The following is a 14,505-nucleotide window of genomic DNA, read 5'->3' as shown; positions in this document are numbered from 1 at the left end:
CAGCCCAGTTATTTCTGTTAATAAAAGCTTTCTGGCCTATTTCACAACAGAGGACTGAGACAAACAGTAAGTGGACATGCAGGCGTCACATGAAACAGTCCACTGTGTCTCTGTGTGTACAACACAAAACACCTGGAGTGACGGCAGCAGCTCAGCACACACACTGTCCTCCGCTGCCCTTCAGACTGGAGGATTTAAAGGCTGCTCACTAATCTGCTCTGATATATTTCCCATAATCACACAAACTGACAAACCTTTTACTATCAGACAAAACAGGCATACAAAATATCACTGGGGTAGTATTTAAAATAAAAAGCAAATCTTTTAAATCAAATATATTTAATTGCTAATTCCATGTTGTCTGCATTAGACATCAGACCCACAGGTCGTGAATTCAAACCAACAAAAATGTCACTGCCTTATTTCTCTCAGCTTTAGACTCACAACCTGTCCTGTAGTTCTGACACAGTGGTTCAGAAAATACTGACTGGTTTTAATCTGGAGTCAAACCTCCAGTGAAATATACGACTGAATGTGAGGTTTCATCATGCTGTTATTAAATGTCTGGTCATTTTACATGTAAACGTGCAGAACAGAGTTTCAGTCCTGGTGTGATAAAGATTTCTTCAGTCACTTCTACACCAACGGTGTCTCGGTTCAGAAAGCAGCTGAATTTAGAGTCTCAACATTTGTACCGGAACAAACAAGGTTCTGTCTCCAGCCGACGCCACGATGTTCAGTCTGTCTGTAACAACCAGACGTTCTCTGCTCCATGTTCAGCTGTTCCACCATGACAGCAGCCCGAGCCCCGGCTCACAGATGCTGCCCTGCAACAAGAACACAAAGTGTCAGGGAGAACTGTGACATTGTTTTGGTTGATATATGTAATGTAATATATACGTATACACTTCTTGAATTCTATTTCTATTGTCAGCAACATGTTACAGCTGATAAACATCTGAAAAACATCCTTGTTGCTTTTCATGTATTTTAAGTATGTGTGAGAAAGCAGCCTCCTGTCTAAGGAGTTCTCTTAGGAACAGATGCTACAAACGCATTTAGTGCAGACGTGTCTTCAGGAGCTGCCTTGTTGAAAAAGTTGGACCATGGTGTTTTTCTTACAATCAGAGTGTACGGCGCCTCCTTCTTCTCTATGCTGTCTTCTGCCGGCGGCGCCGTCGACTGTCCCGGTTGCGCTGAAGTGTCCGTGGTTGCGGTGGCCGGGCCCGTGGGCGACGTATCCACAAACACTTCATCTGTCACCCGAAAACGGATCTCCTCCCCCTGATCCATGTAGAGGTCGTGTGCCCCCTCATCGGTCTCATACTCCCACAGCCAAACCTGCTCAGCTTCATCACTGACGCCGCAGCTAAGGAACCACTACACACACCACAACCACAATCACCGGCTGAGTATTTCATGTGAACCTGCTCTCATGGTGAAACCACAACAGGATACAACTTTGCAGGTTGCTGAAGTGACTCTGGTGGGATGAGGATGTCGTCAAAGAAACCCATCGTCACTGAAACACAGAGACACAGCAGGTGTTCACCACATCACACCAGTCTTCTGCAAAAAACAAAGAAAGATGCAGAAAAGACAAGAGTTACCATGAACTCCCTCCTGACTGCAGTACTTGATCTTCCCGATTAGGATCTCGTCGAGGAACGGGTGGAAAACCACATACCTGAAATGAACTGACAGAGAGCAAAGACTGTCAGCCTTCACTTTAACATAAAGAAAATGTACAGGGTGTGATGACCAGAGTCCTGGTCCCACTTGTGTCATCATCATCATCATCATCATCATCATCATCTGCAGCAGCATCAGACCTTTGGTGTGTGAGGCTCCGTCCCCTGGGAAAATATAGGAATCCTCCAGTTTTGTGATGTCGTACAGGCAGATGCACAGGCCGACATTATAGACCACCTGAGGAGCAGAGAACAGGCACTTTAGAAACCTTCCCCTACCGGGCCCCACGTAAACTGAATAGTTCAATAAGTCCGTGAACGTCTCATCCCAAAAGCTGTTCATCCTGGAGCTTCAGGGAAAAGTCCGTCATGGTTTCTGATTTAACTTTAGCCCCGTTTGATGGAGGACCTGCTGATTTCTGATGTCCTGGCTCTGACTCAGGTCTTGGTCCCTCTGTGTGAGACTCAAATGCAGGTGAGGGGACGTCACGGTGCGGAGCTTTGAACGTGACTCACCTTGTTGGCCAGTTTCTTGTTGAGCTCCTCGGAAATGGCGTCGTTGAGCTGTTTGTGGAAATCCCACGGAGGGATCCGGACCGTGTCGACCATGTCCACCAACACGAACATGCTGCCCACGGCGGGAAGGTCCTCACACACTCACACTCTCTCACACACACACAAGCAAACACCAGAGCTGTGGACGAAACGCTTATTTACTCATTTCTTCTTTTTCTTCTATGTCAATAAACATAAACACGAGAATAACATCAACTGTTTACTGCGAAACGTCCATGTTGTTTACACGTGATTCTTTACGACAGTGCACTTTACGACATGTCGCAACATTTAAAGCCACAGTGCACATTTTTCTTTGTCACGTTTGAATCATTTTCAGAAATGATAAAATATCTCCTATAAACTTCATATGTGCAAATATATTCACAGATGTATCAAGCCTTAATTTTCTGTTTTCTTGAGGGATTTTCGCATTAACATTTTGTCTGTAACGTTTTCATTTGTTTTCTATGGTTGTTTAATCTTTTTGTCTACAATCTGTGATTAAATGTTATGAACTAGTTACCTATAGATAGTCATTTTGTATTTGTGCATTTTTAAACACAAAGTTACTAAAACTTTTCATAAATTATTTATTTAGAAAGCGATCCATCATTCATGAAGCTCATTTATGGACGTTATTAATAAAAACAATAAAAAGGGACAAATGTGATATGAAGCTATAAAATAACTCACTTTAACTGGAATCACTTCAGACAGTGGGTTTAGAGTAATACTGTCAATTTTATCATTCATGAAAAACACAAAGACATTATCTTCAGAATTTTATCTTTATTAATTTACCATTTATATTGTAAATGTGAAGATTTTTTTTAAATCTCAATCTACAAAATCAAGTTAAGTGCTGAAACACAGGAGTGTGAAATACCATCTGTTCATTTCCCATTTTCATCTGCTCTACCTGAATCAATGTGCAAGGACTTAATTTAAAATACATCCAAGGGAGCCTGACCAGGGAACAGAGTTCAAGTACAACAAACATGCCACCACGCGACGCCATCAGCAATAGCTCCATTTGATTAGTCAGTTTACATTGGCGCTTTTCAAAGGCCTGAATGTTAAAACAGTATCTTACGTCACAGTAGAAGCAAACTGTTTCACAAGCAGTTGTTTCGAATGTGCTGACAGAAGAAAGATTAGGACAGATTGTGATTTTTCAAACAACTCCCACCATACACCACCATAAATCTGTACATTTTCATTAGGGCATCCTTGGCAGGAAATCTGATACTCTGATGAGCAGGGTTTAATCATTTAATGCCACAAACGGTGAAATGGAAAAAATTAAATGAAAAAAAATTGCACAAATCCATCAAGAGTCACCGTCCTAAAACTTCCCTTCAAAGCCCAGTAGCTGCAGTCCAATATCTGTGCTGTATCTGAACCCACGACCAGAGCATCACCTGGTCAGTGAAACCATGAGATTAATAAAGACTCAGTTTAATAAAGACAGCAGGCACTCATTATAACACAGAGTTAACTGTTCTCATGTAACACACAGCATGTTTCAGTATATATTTCTCTATATATAATGGTTCTTATGTACACACCACCTTACAAATCCTTTACACTCAAGCCCAAACGTAGGGATTTATCTCAGTAACCACAACGTTTTACTATAGTGACACCCACACCAACCTGATCCTCCTACATGGACCACCATGAATCGAAAGCTTTATGCCTGAAAACCTTTGTATCAGTAATGACTATTTAAATCTGTATGTCAGTTGTACAGTCACAACAGAGATGTTTGCAGACAAGGAAGATTTTTGCAGAGGAGAAATGATGCTTGGCAAAGCAAACATAAAACTACCTTTCTAACTCCACAAAGTGCTAGTGCACAGACATCTGGACACGTTAGTTTGTGTATGAAAACAGCAGGTCTTCACATGTTACAAAGGACCTCAACCTGAAAAAACATTCAGTTCAAAGACAAACGCCGCCTGTCAGATCCCAGCTACAGCTACACGATTCAATTTCACACCCTGGCAGCTCCTGATGAGAGTGAGGGCTAACTGAAAAACTGGGACTTTCACACAAACCACAATAACATGACATTCAACTGGATGAACAGCTGATATCAGAAACTCCTGACAATTCAACTGGGACGACAAGACAGAAGATATGAGCACAGAGCTTTCTCTGGCCACAGTGTAACTGCACTTTTTAGAAGACCTTATGACATTTTTGCTGCATTTCCTATGAGCACAGATGTTTTCTGTGTATTTTCTCTGCCTATTGAGAAATGTGATTACAGCTTATTTCAAAAAAACATCGGGCCTTGGTTTGGACTGCATGAATCAGCATGGTGAATGCATAAGAGAGACAGCCTAAGAAAAAAGGATACACAGATACACACGCACAAACACAAGAGAAAAATAAAAAAAGGAAGAAGCAGTATGTGTTCTGGTTTGGTTTTGTCCAGTCACACAAACAGGTTTAACACAATGATGAGGGGAAAACAGGCATGCAAGCAGGTGAAGAGCAGCAGGGAGTGTGTGGAGATTGTTGACGAGCTCAACAGCAGCAGCAGGAAAACACAAAACCTCAGACTGTGTGAGAACTGAGGGAGGGGGGCGATTACAGTAAACAAACCTGGTAGTTTGTTTACAGCATGGCTCTAAGCAACAATGACTGAGAAATGTAAGTCGGACTTATGGAGATAATTAGGACAAAGCACAATGACTCACTGAGCTTATGCAGGTGTTTGGACGGAACCACATTAAAGAGGATGATCTTGTCTGGGAGTGAATTCTGCATTTAAATATGTCAGACCATGAGTCTATGAACTCACCAATTTTTAAATAATATTCTGTATCTAAGTTTATTAAGTCCAGACCTGAATCAGGTTTCTACACTGCTGTTTACAGTCATTAAAGATGGAGTACAGCATCCCTGATGAGGAGTAATGTGTTTGGTAGTGCTTTTGATGTCCGCTTAGTGAGAAAGAAAGTGGTGATAATGTGTTACAAACAGGAAAACTCTGTTGTTTAATGGAGAAAGATGAGTGTGCATTAAAGGTCAGCTGAATGCTACAAGGAACAAATAAACTGATCAGATCTTATTTAACCGTGAGGAGAGCTGCAGACTGAGTGATGCTGCCGACACACACACTGCCAAGCTGCGGCCGTGTGCTGCTTGTGTGAGTGTGCTTGTGTAATTCTGCCTGTTGACTGGGAGTGCTTTTACAGTAACACTGCGTGTGCATGTGAACGTGTGTGTGTGCGCTTTTAATCTGTACAGCGACCTTGTTTGTATATGTGTGTGTGTGTGTTCTCTCTTTAACCTAGCATGACTGCAGCTATCCACCAAACAATGTCTGTTACAATCTACTGCTCACATCGTCTCTCCCTCTTTGTGGGGTTCTCCCACTTCTTAACCCACACCCAGGCCCCTCCAGGACACTACGGGGCCAACCTCCCTTCTCGCCATCAGTTACTGGAGCTCCTTCATCCTGTTGAGGGCGGAGCCAGCCTTGAACCACTCGATCTGTGTTTCGTTAAAGGTGTGGTTTAGAGAGATGGACTCCTGGCTGCCATCGCTGTGCTTGATCATTGCTGTCAGGGGCTGGGGAAGGACACAAGGCAAACAGGAATCACACGTATAGCAATTATCCACGATTATCCAGAGAGGCCAGACAGTCCTTCTGATAAAAGTGTCATCAGTGCAGGAATATTGCTCACCTTGCCAGGGGCAAAGGATTTCAGGCCGGTGATTGAAATCTTGTCATCAGGGCGAATTTTGTCGTAGTCGTTGGGGTTGGCAAAGGTCAGAGGCAGCAGGCCCTGCTTCTTCAGGTTAGTCTCTGAACAGCAAACAAGATGGGAAAATAAGAGACAACAGCAAGATACTGACTCAAGGTCATGAAAATACTCAATCTAAGTATGTTCACTCTGTGTTATCAACTGGCAGTGGGTCTCACACACACACACACACACACACACACTTATTGAAAACCTCTTTTTATGCAACTTTAAACAACAAACATTGTTTGTGTTTTCTCTTTTCACACAAACAAAAGACACACTCCTTCATCTGCACTTGCACCTTCCTCCACCCCCTTATATGCATCAAACTGCCACTAATGGACTGTAATTAAAACTCAAAGACTCTTTTAGATGCTGCTGCATCTTCATTCTGACAGACTGTAAACAACCCAGTGTAAATAACCATCAGCTCACTCTGGAACCTAATCACGACTATGAAGATACTGTTTCCCTGCTGCCTCAATCTTTCAGAAAAAAAAAATGAAATGACAGGTTGAGTGCCAGCCTGCAGCGATGCCAGAATATCTCAGACACACAGAGGTCTTACCATGGATTCTTACCATGGATTCTGGCAAAGCTCTTGACGATAATGGCACGTCCCCCCAGGTGTCGCGGCTCCAGGGCAGCGTGCTCTCTGCTGGACCCCTCCCCATAGTTTTCGTCTCCCACCACCACCCAGTTCACTCCACTGGCCTGTGTCAATAAAGAGTAAAGACAAGGGGGTGAGGACAAAGTATAGAAAAATAAAGTAAAGATGAGTCAGGTGTACAGAGGGGACCAAGACGGTGCTAAACAAGAAGAGAAAAATGCGACACCATATCTCCCAGAGATCCATCAAACTCACCTTGTAGTGCCGTGCTACGTCAGGCACACCTCCATACTCTCCTGTCAGCTGGTTCTTCACCTTGTTCACAGCATCATTCTCAATGTTGACGGCACCGATCAGCAGATTGTTGGAGATGTTGTCCAGGTGACCACGAAATTTCAGCCAGGGCCCGGCGGCACTGATGTGGTCAGTGGTGCACTTCCCCTTCACCTGCAGCAGTAGGACAGACAGGAAGGGGAGGAGATGTTTGTTGAAGGATCGGACTTTTATTATTCTCAACAAATTCTCTGACTGACACTGAATGTGTGAAATGTGTTGGTCCCTCTAATAGTAGGCTTTGATTTCTCTGCCCAGTCTCTTCTACCAAACACAAAAAGGTTCAGCGATTCCTTCCATTTCCTGCTCACCTTGATGAGGATCCTCATGTCTTCCAGGTCTTTTCCGTGCCATTTGTCAAAGGGCTCCAGCAGCTGCAGACGGTTGCTGGAAGGACTTACATCCACCTAAAGACAGGCAGACAACTTCCCGATCAAACACCAACAAGCCGTCACATCACACACTTCTATCTGAACGAGCTTTAAACACTCCGTCAGGTTACCATTTACTCTTTCATATTCTGGTTCAGAAGACTCCTACCTCACTAAAAGTCTGTTTCATTAGTGTTTTGTTGCCTTCTGCTGGATCAAATACTGCGTCTCAAAAAGAAAACACACCTTGACTGCGCTGTTCTCAGCTGGGGGGTGCTGGTAGGTGTCCTGGCCTGGGTCAAAGTCTCGGGAGGGGAGCTCTTCACCAGTGGGGGGCTCTAGCTTGAACTTCTCTCCATTAGGAGCGGTCAGATAGTCAGTCTCAGGGTTGAAGTTGAGGGTCCCAGCAAGAGCCAGGGCAGTGACAATCTACAGGAGAGTACAGAACAGCCCTTTAGCCAAGAGTGAGATGTGTTTGGATCTGTATGTTCAGATCTCCAAGCTCAGGAGACGGAGTGGAAGCAAGTGTCAAGTGCTTCCCTGATACACACCCATGATGACATGCATATGAGCTACTGTAACTCTGTGTACTGAACTAGTATTTTGCTTTATGCAGTACTTCCTACCTCAGGAGAGGTGACAAAAGCATGAGTAGCAGGGTTTGCATCGTTCCTGGCAGTGAAGTTCCTGTTGAAGGATGTGACAATTGTATTCTTCTCTCCTTTCTTCACATCCCTCCTGCACAAAAACACAACACAGCCCGCATGTTAGTCTGATGCCGTTCATTTCACCCACATCACTCAGATAAATTCTCCATTTCATCTTCAGACTTTACTCCACGTGTTTTTTTTTTATCTGCCACTTGTCACCCTAGTCAGAAGCATTCGTCATGTAAGGACCTTAGATATTTACAGTACATTTCCTGTAACCGTTGGTCTTGAGGAAATGCTGATGTAAAAGTGCAGCCGTGATCCTACTAGTATTGAAGTGTACCTGTCCCACTGTCCGATACACGGCCCACAAGCATTGGCAAGTACGATTCCACCAACATCGCTCAGGATCTTGGCCTGGAGAAGGAAACTTATCATGATTTTGAAGAAATAAGTTTCTGGATTTTTTAAATTTTATTTTATATAAAAGGTGTATATTAAAACCCTCCTGAAAAATCAGACGAGGCTGAACTACCCAGATATTAAGGATCAAATTTAAATTTGAGTTCATGTTTTTTTAGAGTCAGACTCACATATCCATCTCTCTCGATAGTGGCGCGGATCTGTTCGGAACCAGGCGTGACCGTGAACTGGGCCTTGCACTTTAAGCCTTTATCCAGAGCCTGTTTGGCCAGAGACGCTGCCCTGCCCATGTCCTCATAGCTCGAGTTGGTGCAGCTGCCAATCAGACCTGCAGGAGAACAAGTAAACTGAAGTGAGAGGCTAAACAGGCACAGCAGCCAACTGGATGTACTCATGTATTTTTTTTATAGATCATCTTGTGTTTGATATGGGAGAAAAAAGCCTGTAATTACACATCTCAATCATTATCATTATCCTCTGCTGGTTCAGTTAATGACTGGAATTACATTGTGCTCGGGCCTCAGTACGTCACGACACACAGCTGTAACGTGACCTGAACATATCAGGTCACAGTTCATAGGAACAAAGAAACTACTATCCGATTTCACTAGACAAAGCAGTAAAAATATGAACAACTGTAAAATAATACTGTTGTGTCACAAACACTGACCAACTTTAACCTCCAGGGGCCAGCCGCTCTTCTTCGCTATGGCCCCGATCTCAGACACCGGGTGGGCCAAGTCCGGGGTGAATGGACCGTTGATGTGAGGCTTCAACTGTTAGAGGATGAGAGAAAGAAGCAGAATGTGGGACATACAGTATCTGCATATGCTATGGATGTTGTTTTCTAAATATGGAAAGGTTTAAAGGAGGAACAAGAGCTTCGTGTTTCATCATCACCACCTGACACACAACACGACAAAGTCTGTGACTAATGGACAAGTTGTCCACACACAGACCCAGAGTCACACTGTGTATTATGGTGGTACGATGTATAGTGTGTCCCAAATCAATACTGGATCCTAAGCAGACTTTAAGTACACAGTGTACTCACTGTGACACAACAGACTCAAACCACACAGAGTCTGCTGGACATAAAGCACAAAACACATTCTGCCATTTCTTCAGGAGGTTTGATTGGCTTTGACTTTAAAGTCACAGTCTGACCTCCACTCATACACCCAGTTGTCAGTTTATTAGGTACACCAACCTGAAACTGTCTTGGAGGCTGCAGTATGTGCTTCTGTTGGACTGTACTATGTTATACACACAGCGGTTTCTGTTATTCAGCCTCACTGATATAAACACAGGAGCAGTACTCTGTGACACTTGGTGTGTAGTATGGATATGGGACGTTCCTGATTAAAGAAAACAAAAATGTTGTAACTCACCTCACTCAGGTTAATCTCAATGACCTGGTCATATTCACAGTCCTTATCTGGGACCAGGTCGTCTTTGAACTGATCAGCCACAGAGGCAATCTCTGACAGGGACCAAAGAAGGAGACGAAGCCGGAGGTAAGACACAGTAAATAAAGGGTTAACATGCAGATTCTAAATATAACAGACTGACCTCCACGGCCCGTTTTCTCCATGTACGTCCTCATGCGGTGGTTGTAGGGGAAAACTGATGTGGTGGCTCCAATCTCAGCACCCATGTTACAGATCGTGGCCATTCCTTAAATAACAGAGCATCATTTCAACTTTAAATGAAACTGCACTAACTTTGATGAAATGTGTTATCTGATCAAGCACCATATGGCAGGTGAAGCTGCTACTGTTCTTCCTTTGTCAAATCCAAACGCTGAATGTCTTTAACACTGTTTGGAGCCTTGTGATGTATCTTATCCTCACCAGTGCAAGAGATGGAGTCAACTCCAGGTCCATGGTACTCCACAATGGCTCCAGTGCCACCCTTCACAGTCAGGATGCCAGCCACCTTGAGGATGACATCTTTTGGAGAGGTCCAGCCAGACAGGGTACCTGTCAGCCTCACTCCAATCACCTGAAGGACAAGACACACACACAAGCTTAAACAAAGAGATGAGCAGAGACATTTGTGGAGATCGGTGGTTGAAAACAGGGTAGAAACTGTAGAAATGTGTGAATTTGAAATTGGATGATGCCAGAACTCACTTTGGGACACTTGAGCTCCCAAGGGATTCCAGCCATGACATCTACAGCATCAGCACCACCCACTCCAATACAGATGGCACCCAAGCCGCCACCATTAGGAGTGTGGGAATCTGTACCAATCAGCATCACTCCAGGATAGGCATAGTTCTCCAGGATAATCTTTCCAAGGGACATTCACAGTCAGTCACAACATTTTCCTCTGAGGATTTCAGCACTTCTATTTCAGAATGGCTTCAGACCTGAAAGTGTTCCTTTCTAGAAGCGCTAAACAGAAGTTATATTAACTGCTCTGGCACAAACACTGGAAGTGCATGATTCACTGCTAGAAAGGAGATGGTTCAAGCTCAAAGACAAGAATTTATTAAGGAATGTTTGTGTGATTATTCTCTCAGCACTGACAGGTGTGGAAATGTCAGAAAGGCCATTAGAACTCAGTTTGCTGTACCTGATGGATGATCCCAGAACCCGGTTTCCAGAAGCCAACTCCATATTTGGCTGCAGCTGTTGCCAAAAAGTTGTAAACTTCCTGGTTCACCTCCTGTGTTGAGAGTAATTAGGGCTTTTGTTAGGGTTATTTATAAATAATCATACAATAAAAAACTTTGGTGCAGCACTTAATCCTAAATCCTGTTTTCAACTGGACCTCCAGACACAGTTAATCAGGAGCCAAAACAGAAAATGCCTCTGGTTGCACTCACTAATTAACTTCTTCTTGACGTGTCCTCACCTTAGCCTTCTGCAGGTCCTGAACCCCTCCGATCTGAGCCTCGATCAGGTGATCACAGTGGATGGTGGAGGGAACGGCCACCTTAGGGAGTCCGCTGCTGATGAACTGAAGCATCGCCATCTGAGCTGTAGCATCCTGCATAGCCACGCGGTCTGGACGCAGGCGCAGATAGGTGCGGCCGCGGTCAATCTCCTGCCCTGCTGGATCATCCAGGTGACCATAGACAATCTTCTCTGACAGAGTGAGAGGCCTGTTGAGCCTGGTGGGGTCAGGGTGTGGGTGGAAACAATAGGGAGCAGTTAGGTTGTGTTGCAATGGGCTGGAGTATTTGTAGACTCACACACAACATGTTTTCCCCTAATACACAATTTTTACCATCTAATATTTATCCCTTAAATATACCAGTTTGGCCCAGAACTAACAGTCCTGTAAAAACCCAGAGCACCAAACAGACAGACAGACAAAGGTGCTGTCTGTTTCTCTGGTGCTAAGCCAGAAAAAAGGCTTTTCCTGCTTCTGAGTGTGATGAGCATGTGGAGAGCTCAATAAGAGAGGAACAGCAGGTCATCCAGAGTTAGCTCCTGGGCCCTGCTGACCATGACAAATCCCCTCTGTAAATAACACAAGATTTACAGTGCAGCCATTCCTCATGATCCAAAGTGTGATTCTGAGAAGGGCAGCTGCTGACCTCCTGCGAACAATGTTGATGTTCTCGTGCATCTTCTCATAGTTGATGCTGGAGCCGGGTTCAAAGCGGCTCATGGCCACCTTGGCCTTGGCGCTGAAGGCTGCGGAGACATGAAGTCGTCTCGCCCCGGTTCCAAGGGCCAGCTACACCAGGGGAAATGAAGGCGGAGAAATAACAATAAACCAAGTTTTATTGGTAGGGTTTAGGATTAACCCTGAGGTACATAACTGTACAGAGGAAGAGACGCAACTAAATTGTAAAAGAACGTGAACACATGATCAGGGGATGAATGTTAAATCATAAACCTGCACTGGACAATGGCCCCTGTAGAAATGTGACCTTCACAAACAAAATGAAAAATCCTCCATTGCGGTTCCAAAAGGTGTCGTCAGATTGTTGGACACTAACATCATAACAGAAAGTCTTTTGCCTGTGCCAGCAAAGTGAGCCTGTACTGAACCAGATTTAAGCCTGTCAAACCAGTGAACGATGCTAACTGATATATAGCAGGACGGAAAGATTTAAGTCAGCTGTGGCACTCGCTTAACATCTGTCGTTCAGTGTTGATGTTCAGCGGACAGTCACTGAGCTCACAGGGAACTGGATCAAAGTTTATGCGGCTCATATTGCAGGGGTTCGCCTCGGCCACTGGACTGTTACTGACACACACACACACACACACACACACACACACAATAATTAGTTTGACTACAGATTTAAAGGTATATTTATGGCATGGACTTCGTATACAAATATTATAATGTGATGCTGAGGGAATAGATGTGAAAGCTCCAAAGTGAGTAGGCAAAGTTGAGGAGCACCATCTGAAAAGATTTTTATTTAGTTTAAATAAATGCTGCATGTGGTCGCTTTGGATTTTTTGTCATTAAGGGATGTTCACTGGCTTTGACAGATGAGTAGCTCCTTGGACGCACACAGATGTTTTCTTTCTAACAAACTGCAGCTTCAAAACTGGCCATAAACTCCACCAGAGCTTCAACAACAGAACATTAACATCTTCATGAAGAGAATTTATCAGAGGGTCGATTGATTAGACTGAATCAGTTATAGATTGTTGTAATAAACTGAGTGTGTGTGTGAGACAGTGTCATCTGTGGTTTGTTGATTAATCTGAAATTTCAATCAAACTAAAAAAAAAACACTACAAAACATCCTGTTTTCCCTTTCAAATTAAAAGCTGGATAGTAAAAGTAGATTATACTGTTAGAAAATAAAGCAGCAGGCCATTTGTATTTATTTGCAGAAAACCCCATACTCCTTAAAATGTGCCCACAGTATGTGATCGAGTCCGATAAACCACCACAGGAGCAGAAACATCAGCCCAGCTGTCAGGACTGGACCGTAACCTTGCGATCACCTTCAAACACTCAGCTCCGTTTACAGCCGTGCTCACCAACACTTCACTGACTGTGATTCTGTCCATAACAACAGGACTCAGCACTGGCTGGTGTTAGGACAGACGTGGTTTGTGTCCGTGTCCGTGTGTCGCCGTCAGGAGCCAAACGGGGACACCGTGACCCGAAAAAACCAGCGTCTCGGTGCCGACTCAAATTTATCTCCGCTGTCGGTCAAACAGCAGCAACAGCGTTTGTGCCACAAAATAGGATGATGTGTGAGGCCACATGGAAAGTCGACAACAGGACAGTCACACACTCTGTGAAGGAAAAATACTGTTTTCTTACCCGCAGCCGAGAGACCGTCAAACAGTAACACGCCATTTTGTTTTCTGGTAAAGATGAATGTCGCCCTGATATGACGTCATGGTCTTATGGCGCTCGTCAAAATAAAAACAAACATAAATAATTAATTAATTGATTTAAAAACAAACAAACAAAATATGATTAAAAATAAATAAATAAAACAAACAAATACATTTCATTCTTGACTTGATTTTATGTATTTTATATTTTATATATTTTAATTTTATAATTTGCATTTCAATAATATCTGATCTATTTTTTTAATATATATTATACAAATTTAAAGTGCTTATGAATAAATATAATGACGTAATCCATTCCAGAAAAACGCCCCTTTGAATAAAACACGTTGACATTAGAGCCTACACCTGTCAGTATAATGCAGCACAAACTGCAGACTGACCATCCAGGTGAATGAACAGGTGTGAAACACAAACTGAAGGACTGTTGGATTAGACTGGCCCACTTTAAACCAGCTGTACCTAATAAACTGACCATCGACTTCTTTAACTTCCCCTTAAGGTATTACAGATGGCAGAAAACGGCTCAGCTGTGTGACTACACAATAAACAGTCAACAAGAAGCTACTGCACATATTATTTACCGATAAGAACCTCATTTCCCACAATCCCCAGCTAAAAGTCAGGTTGCTTTAGCAACTGCAACCCAATAAAATGTGGGTCCTCCCCCATCTCAGCCAATAGAGACTCTGTTGCTATCACCACTTGTATTTTTAGCAAATTGTTCAGAACTATAGGCACCTACAAATATCCCTCCGCCAAATAATCTAGAGCCTGCTGGGAGTAGTTTAATTTAACGTGAGGGCAAAAACAT

The 14,505-nt window shown here is 43.5% G+C and overlaps 2 protein-coding genes across 2 annotated transcripts; both read right to left on the bottom strand.

Moving 5' to 3' along the window:
- Positions 1–322: 322 nt before the first annotated feature.
- On the bottom strand, positions 323–2,523 carry polr3h (polymerase (RNA) III (DNA directed) polypeptide H). Its single transcript, XM_026325307.2, has 6 exons — positions 2,208–2,523; positions 1,833–1,929; positions 1,611–1,697; positions 1,459–1,522; positions 1,123–1,357; positions 323–827 (listed from the first exon to the last, which is right to left on the bottom strand). Exons 1-6 carry the CDS (start codon positions 2,316–2,318, stop codon positions 777–779), a joined length of 645 nt encoding a protein of 214 aa, XP_026181092.1. The 5' UTR covers positions 2,319–2,523; the 3' UTR covers positions 323–776.
- Positions 2,524–3,018: 495 nt separating this feature from the next.
- On the bottom strand, positions 3,019–13,723 carry LOC113141105 (aconitate hydratase, mitochondrial-like). Its single transcript, XM_026325328.1, has 18 exons — positions 13,654–13,723; positions 11,951–12,093; positions 11,263–11,521; positions 10,981–11,073; positions 10,536–10,694; positions 10,254–10,404; positions 9,973–10,077; positions 9,792–9,883; positions 9,071–9,176; positions 8,571–8,728; positions 8,321–8,394; positions 7,954–8,065; positions 7,574–7,756; positions 7,268–7,363; positions 6,879–7,070; positions 6,595–6,727; positions 5,951–6,072; positions 3,019–5,834 (listed from the first exon to the last, which is right to left on the bottom strand). Exons 1-18 carry the CDS (start codon positions 13,687–13,689, stop codon positions 5,703–5,705), a joined length of 2,346 nt encoding a protein of 781 aa, XP_026181113.1. The 5' UTR covers positions 13,690–13,723; the 3' UTR covers positions 3,019–5,702.
- Positions 13,724–14,505: the final 782 nt, after the last annotated feature.

This window comes from Mastacembelus armatus, chromosome 8, assembly GCF_900324485.2.
Source record: "Mastacembelus armatus chromosome 8, fMasArm1.2, whole genome shotgun sequence".
In the NCBI taxonomy this organism is placed as follows: Eukaryota; Metazoa; Chordata; class Actinopteri; order Synbranchiformes; family Mastacembelidae; genus Mastacembelus; species Mastacembelus armatus.
The sequence above is the reverse complement of the archived record's forward strand: the minus strand, read 5'-3'. Positions and strand labels throughout refer to the sequence as shown.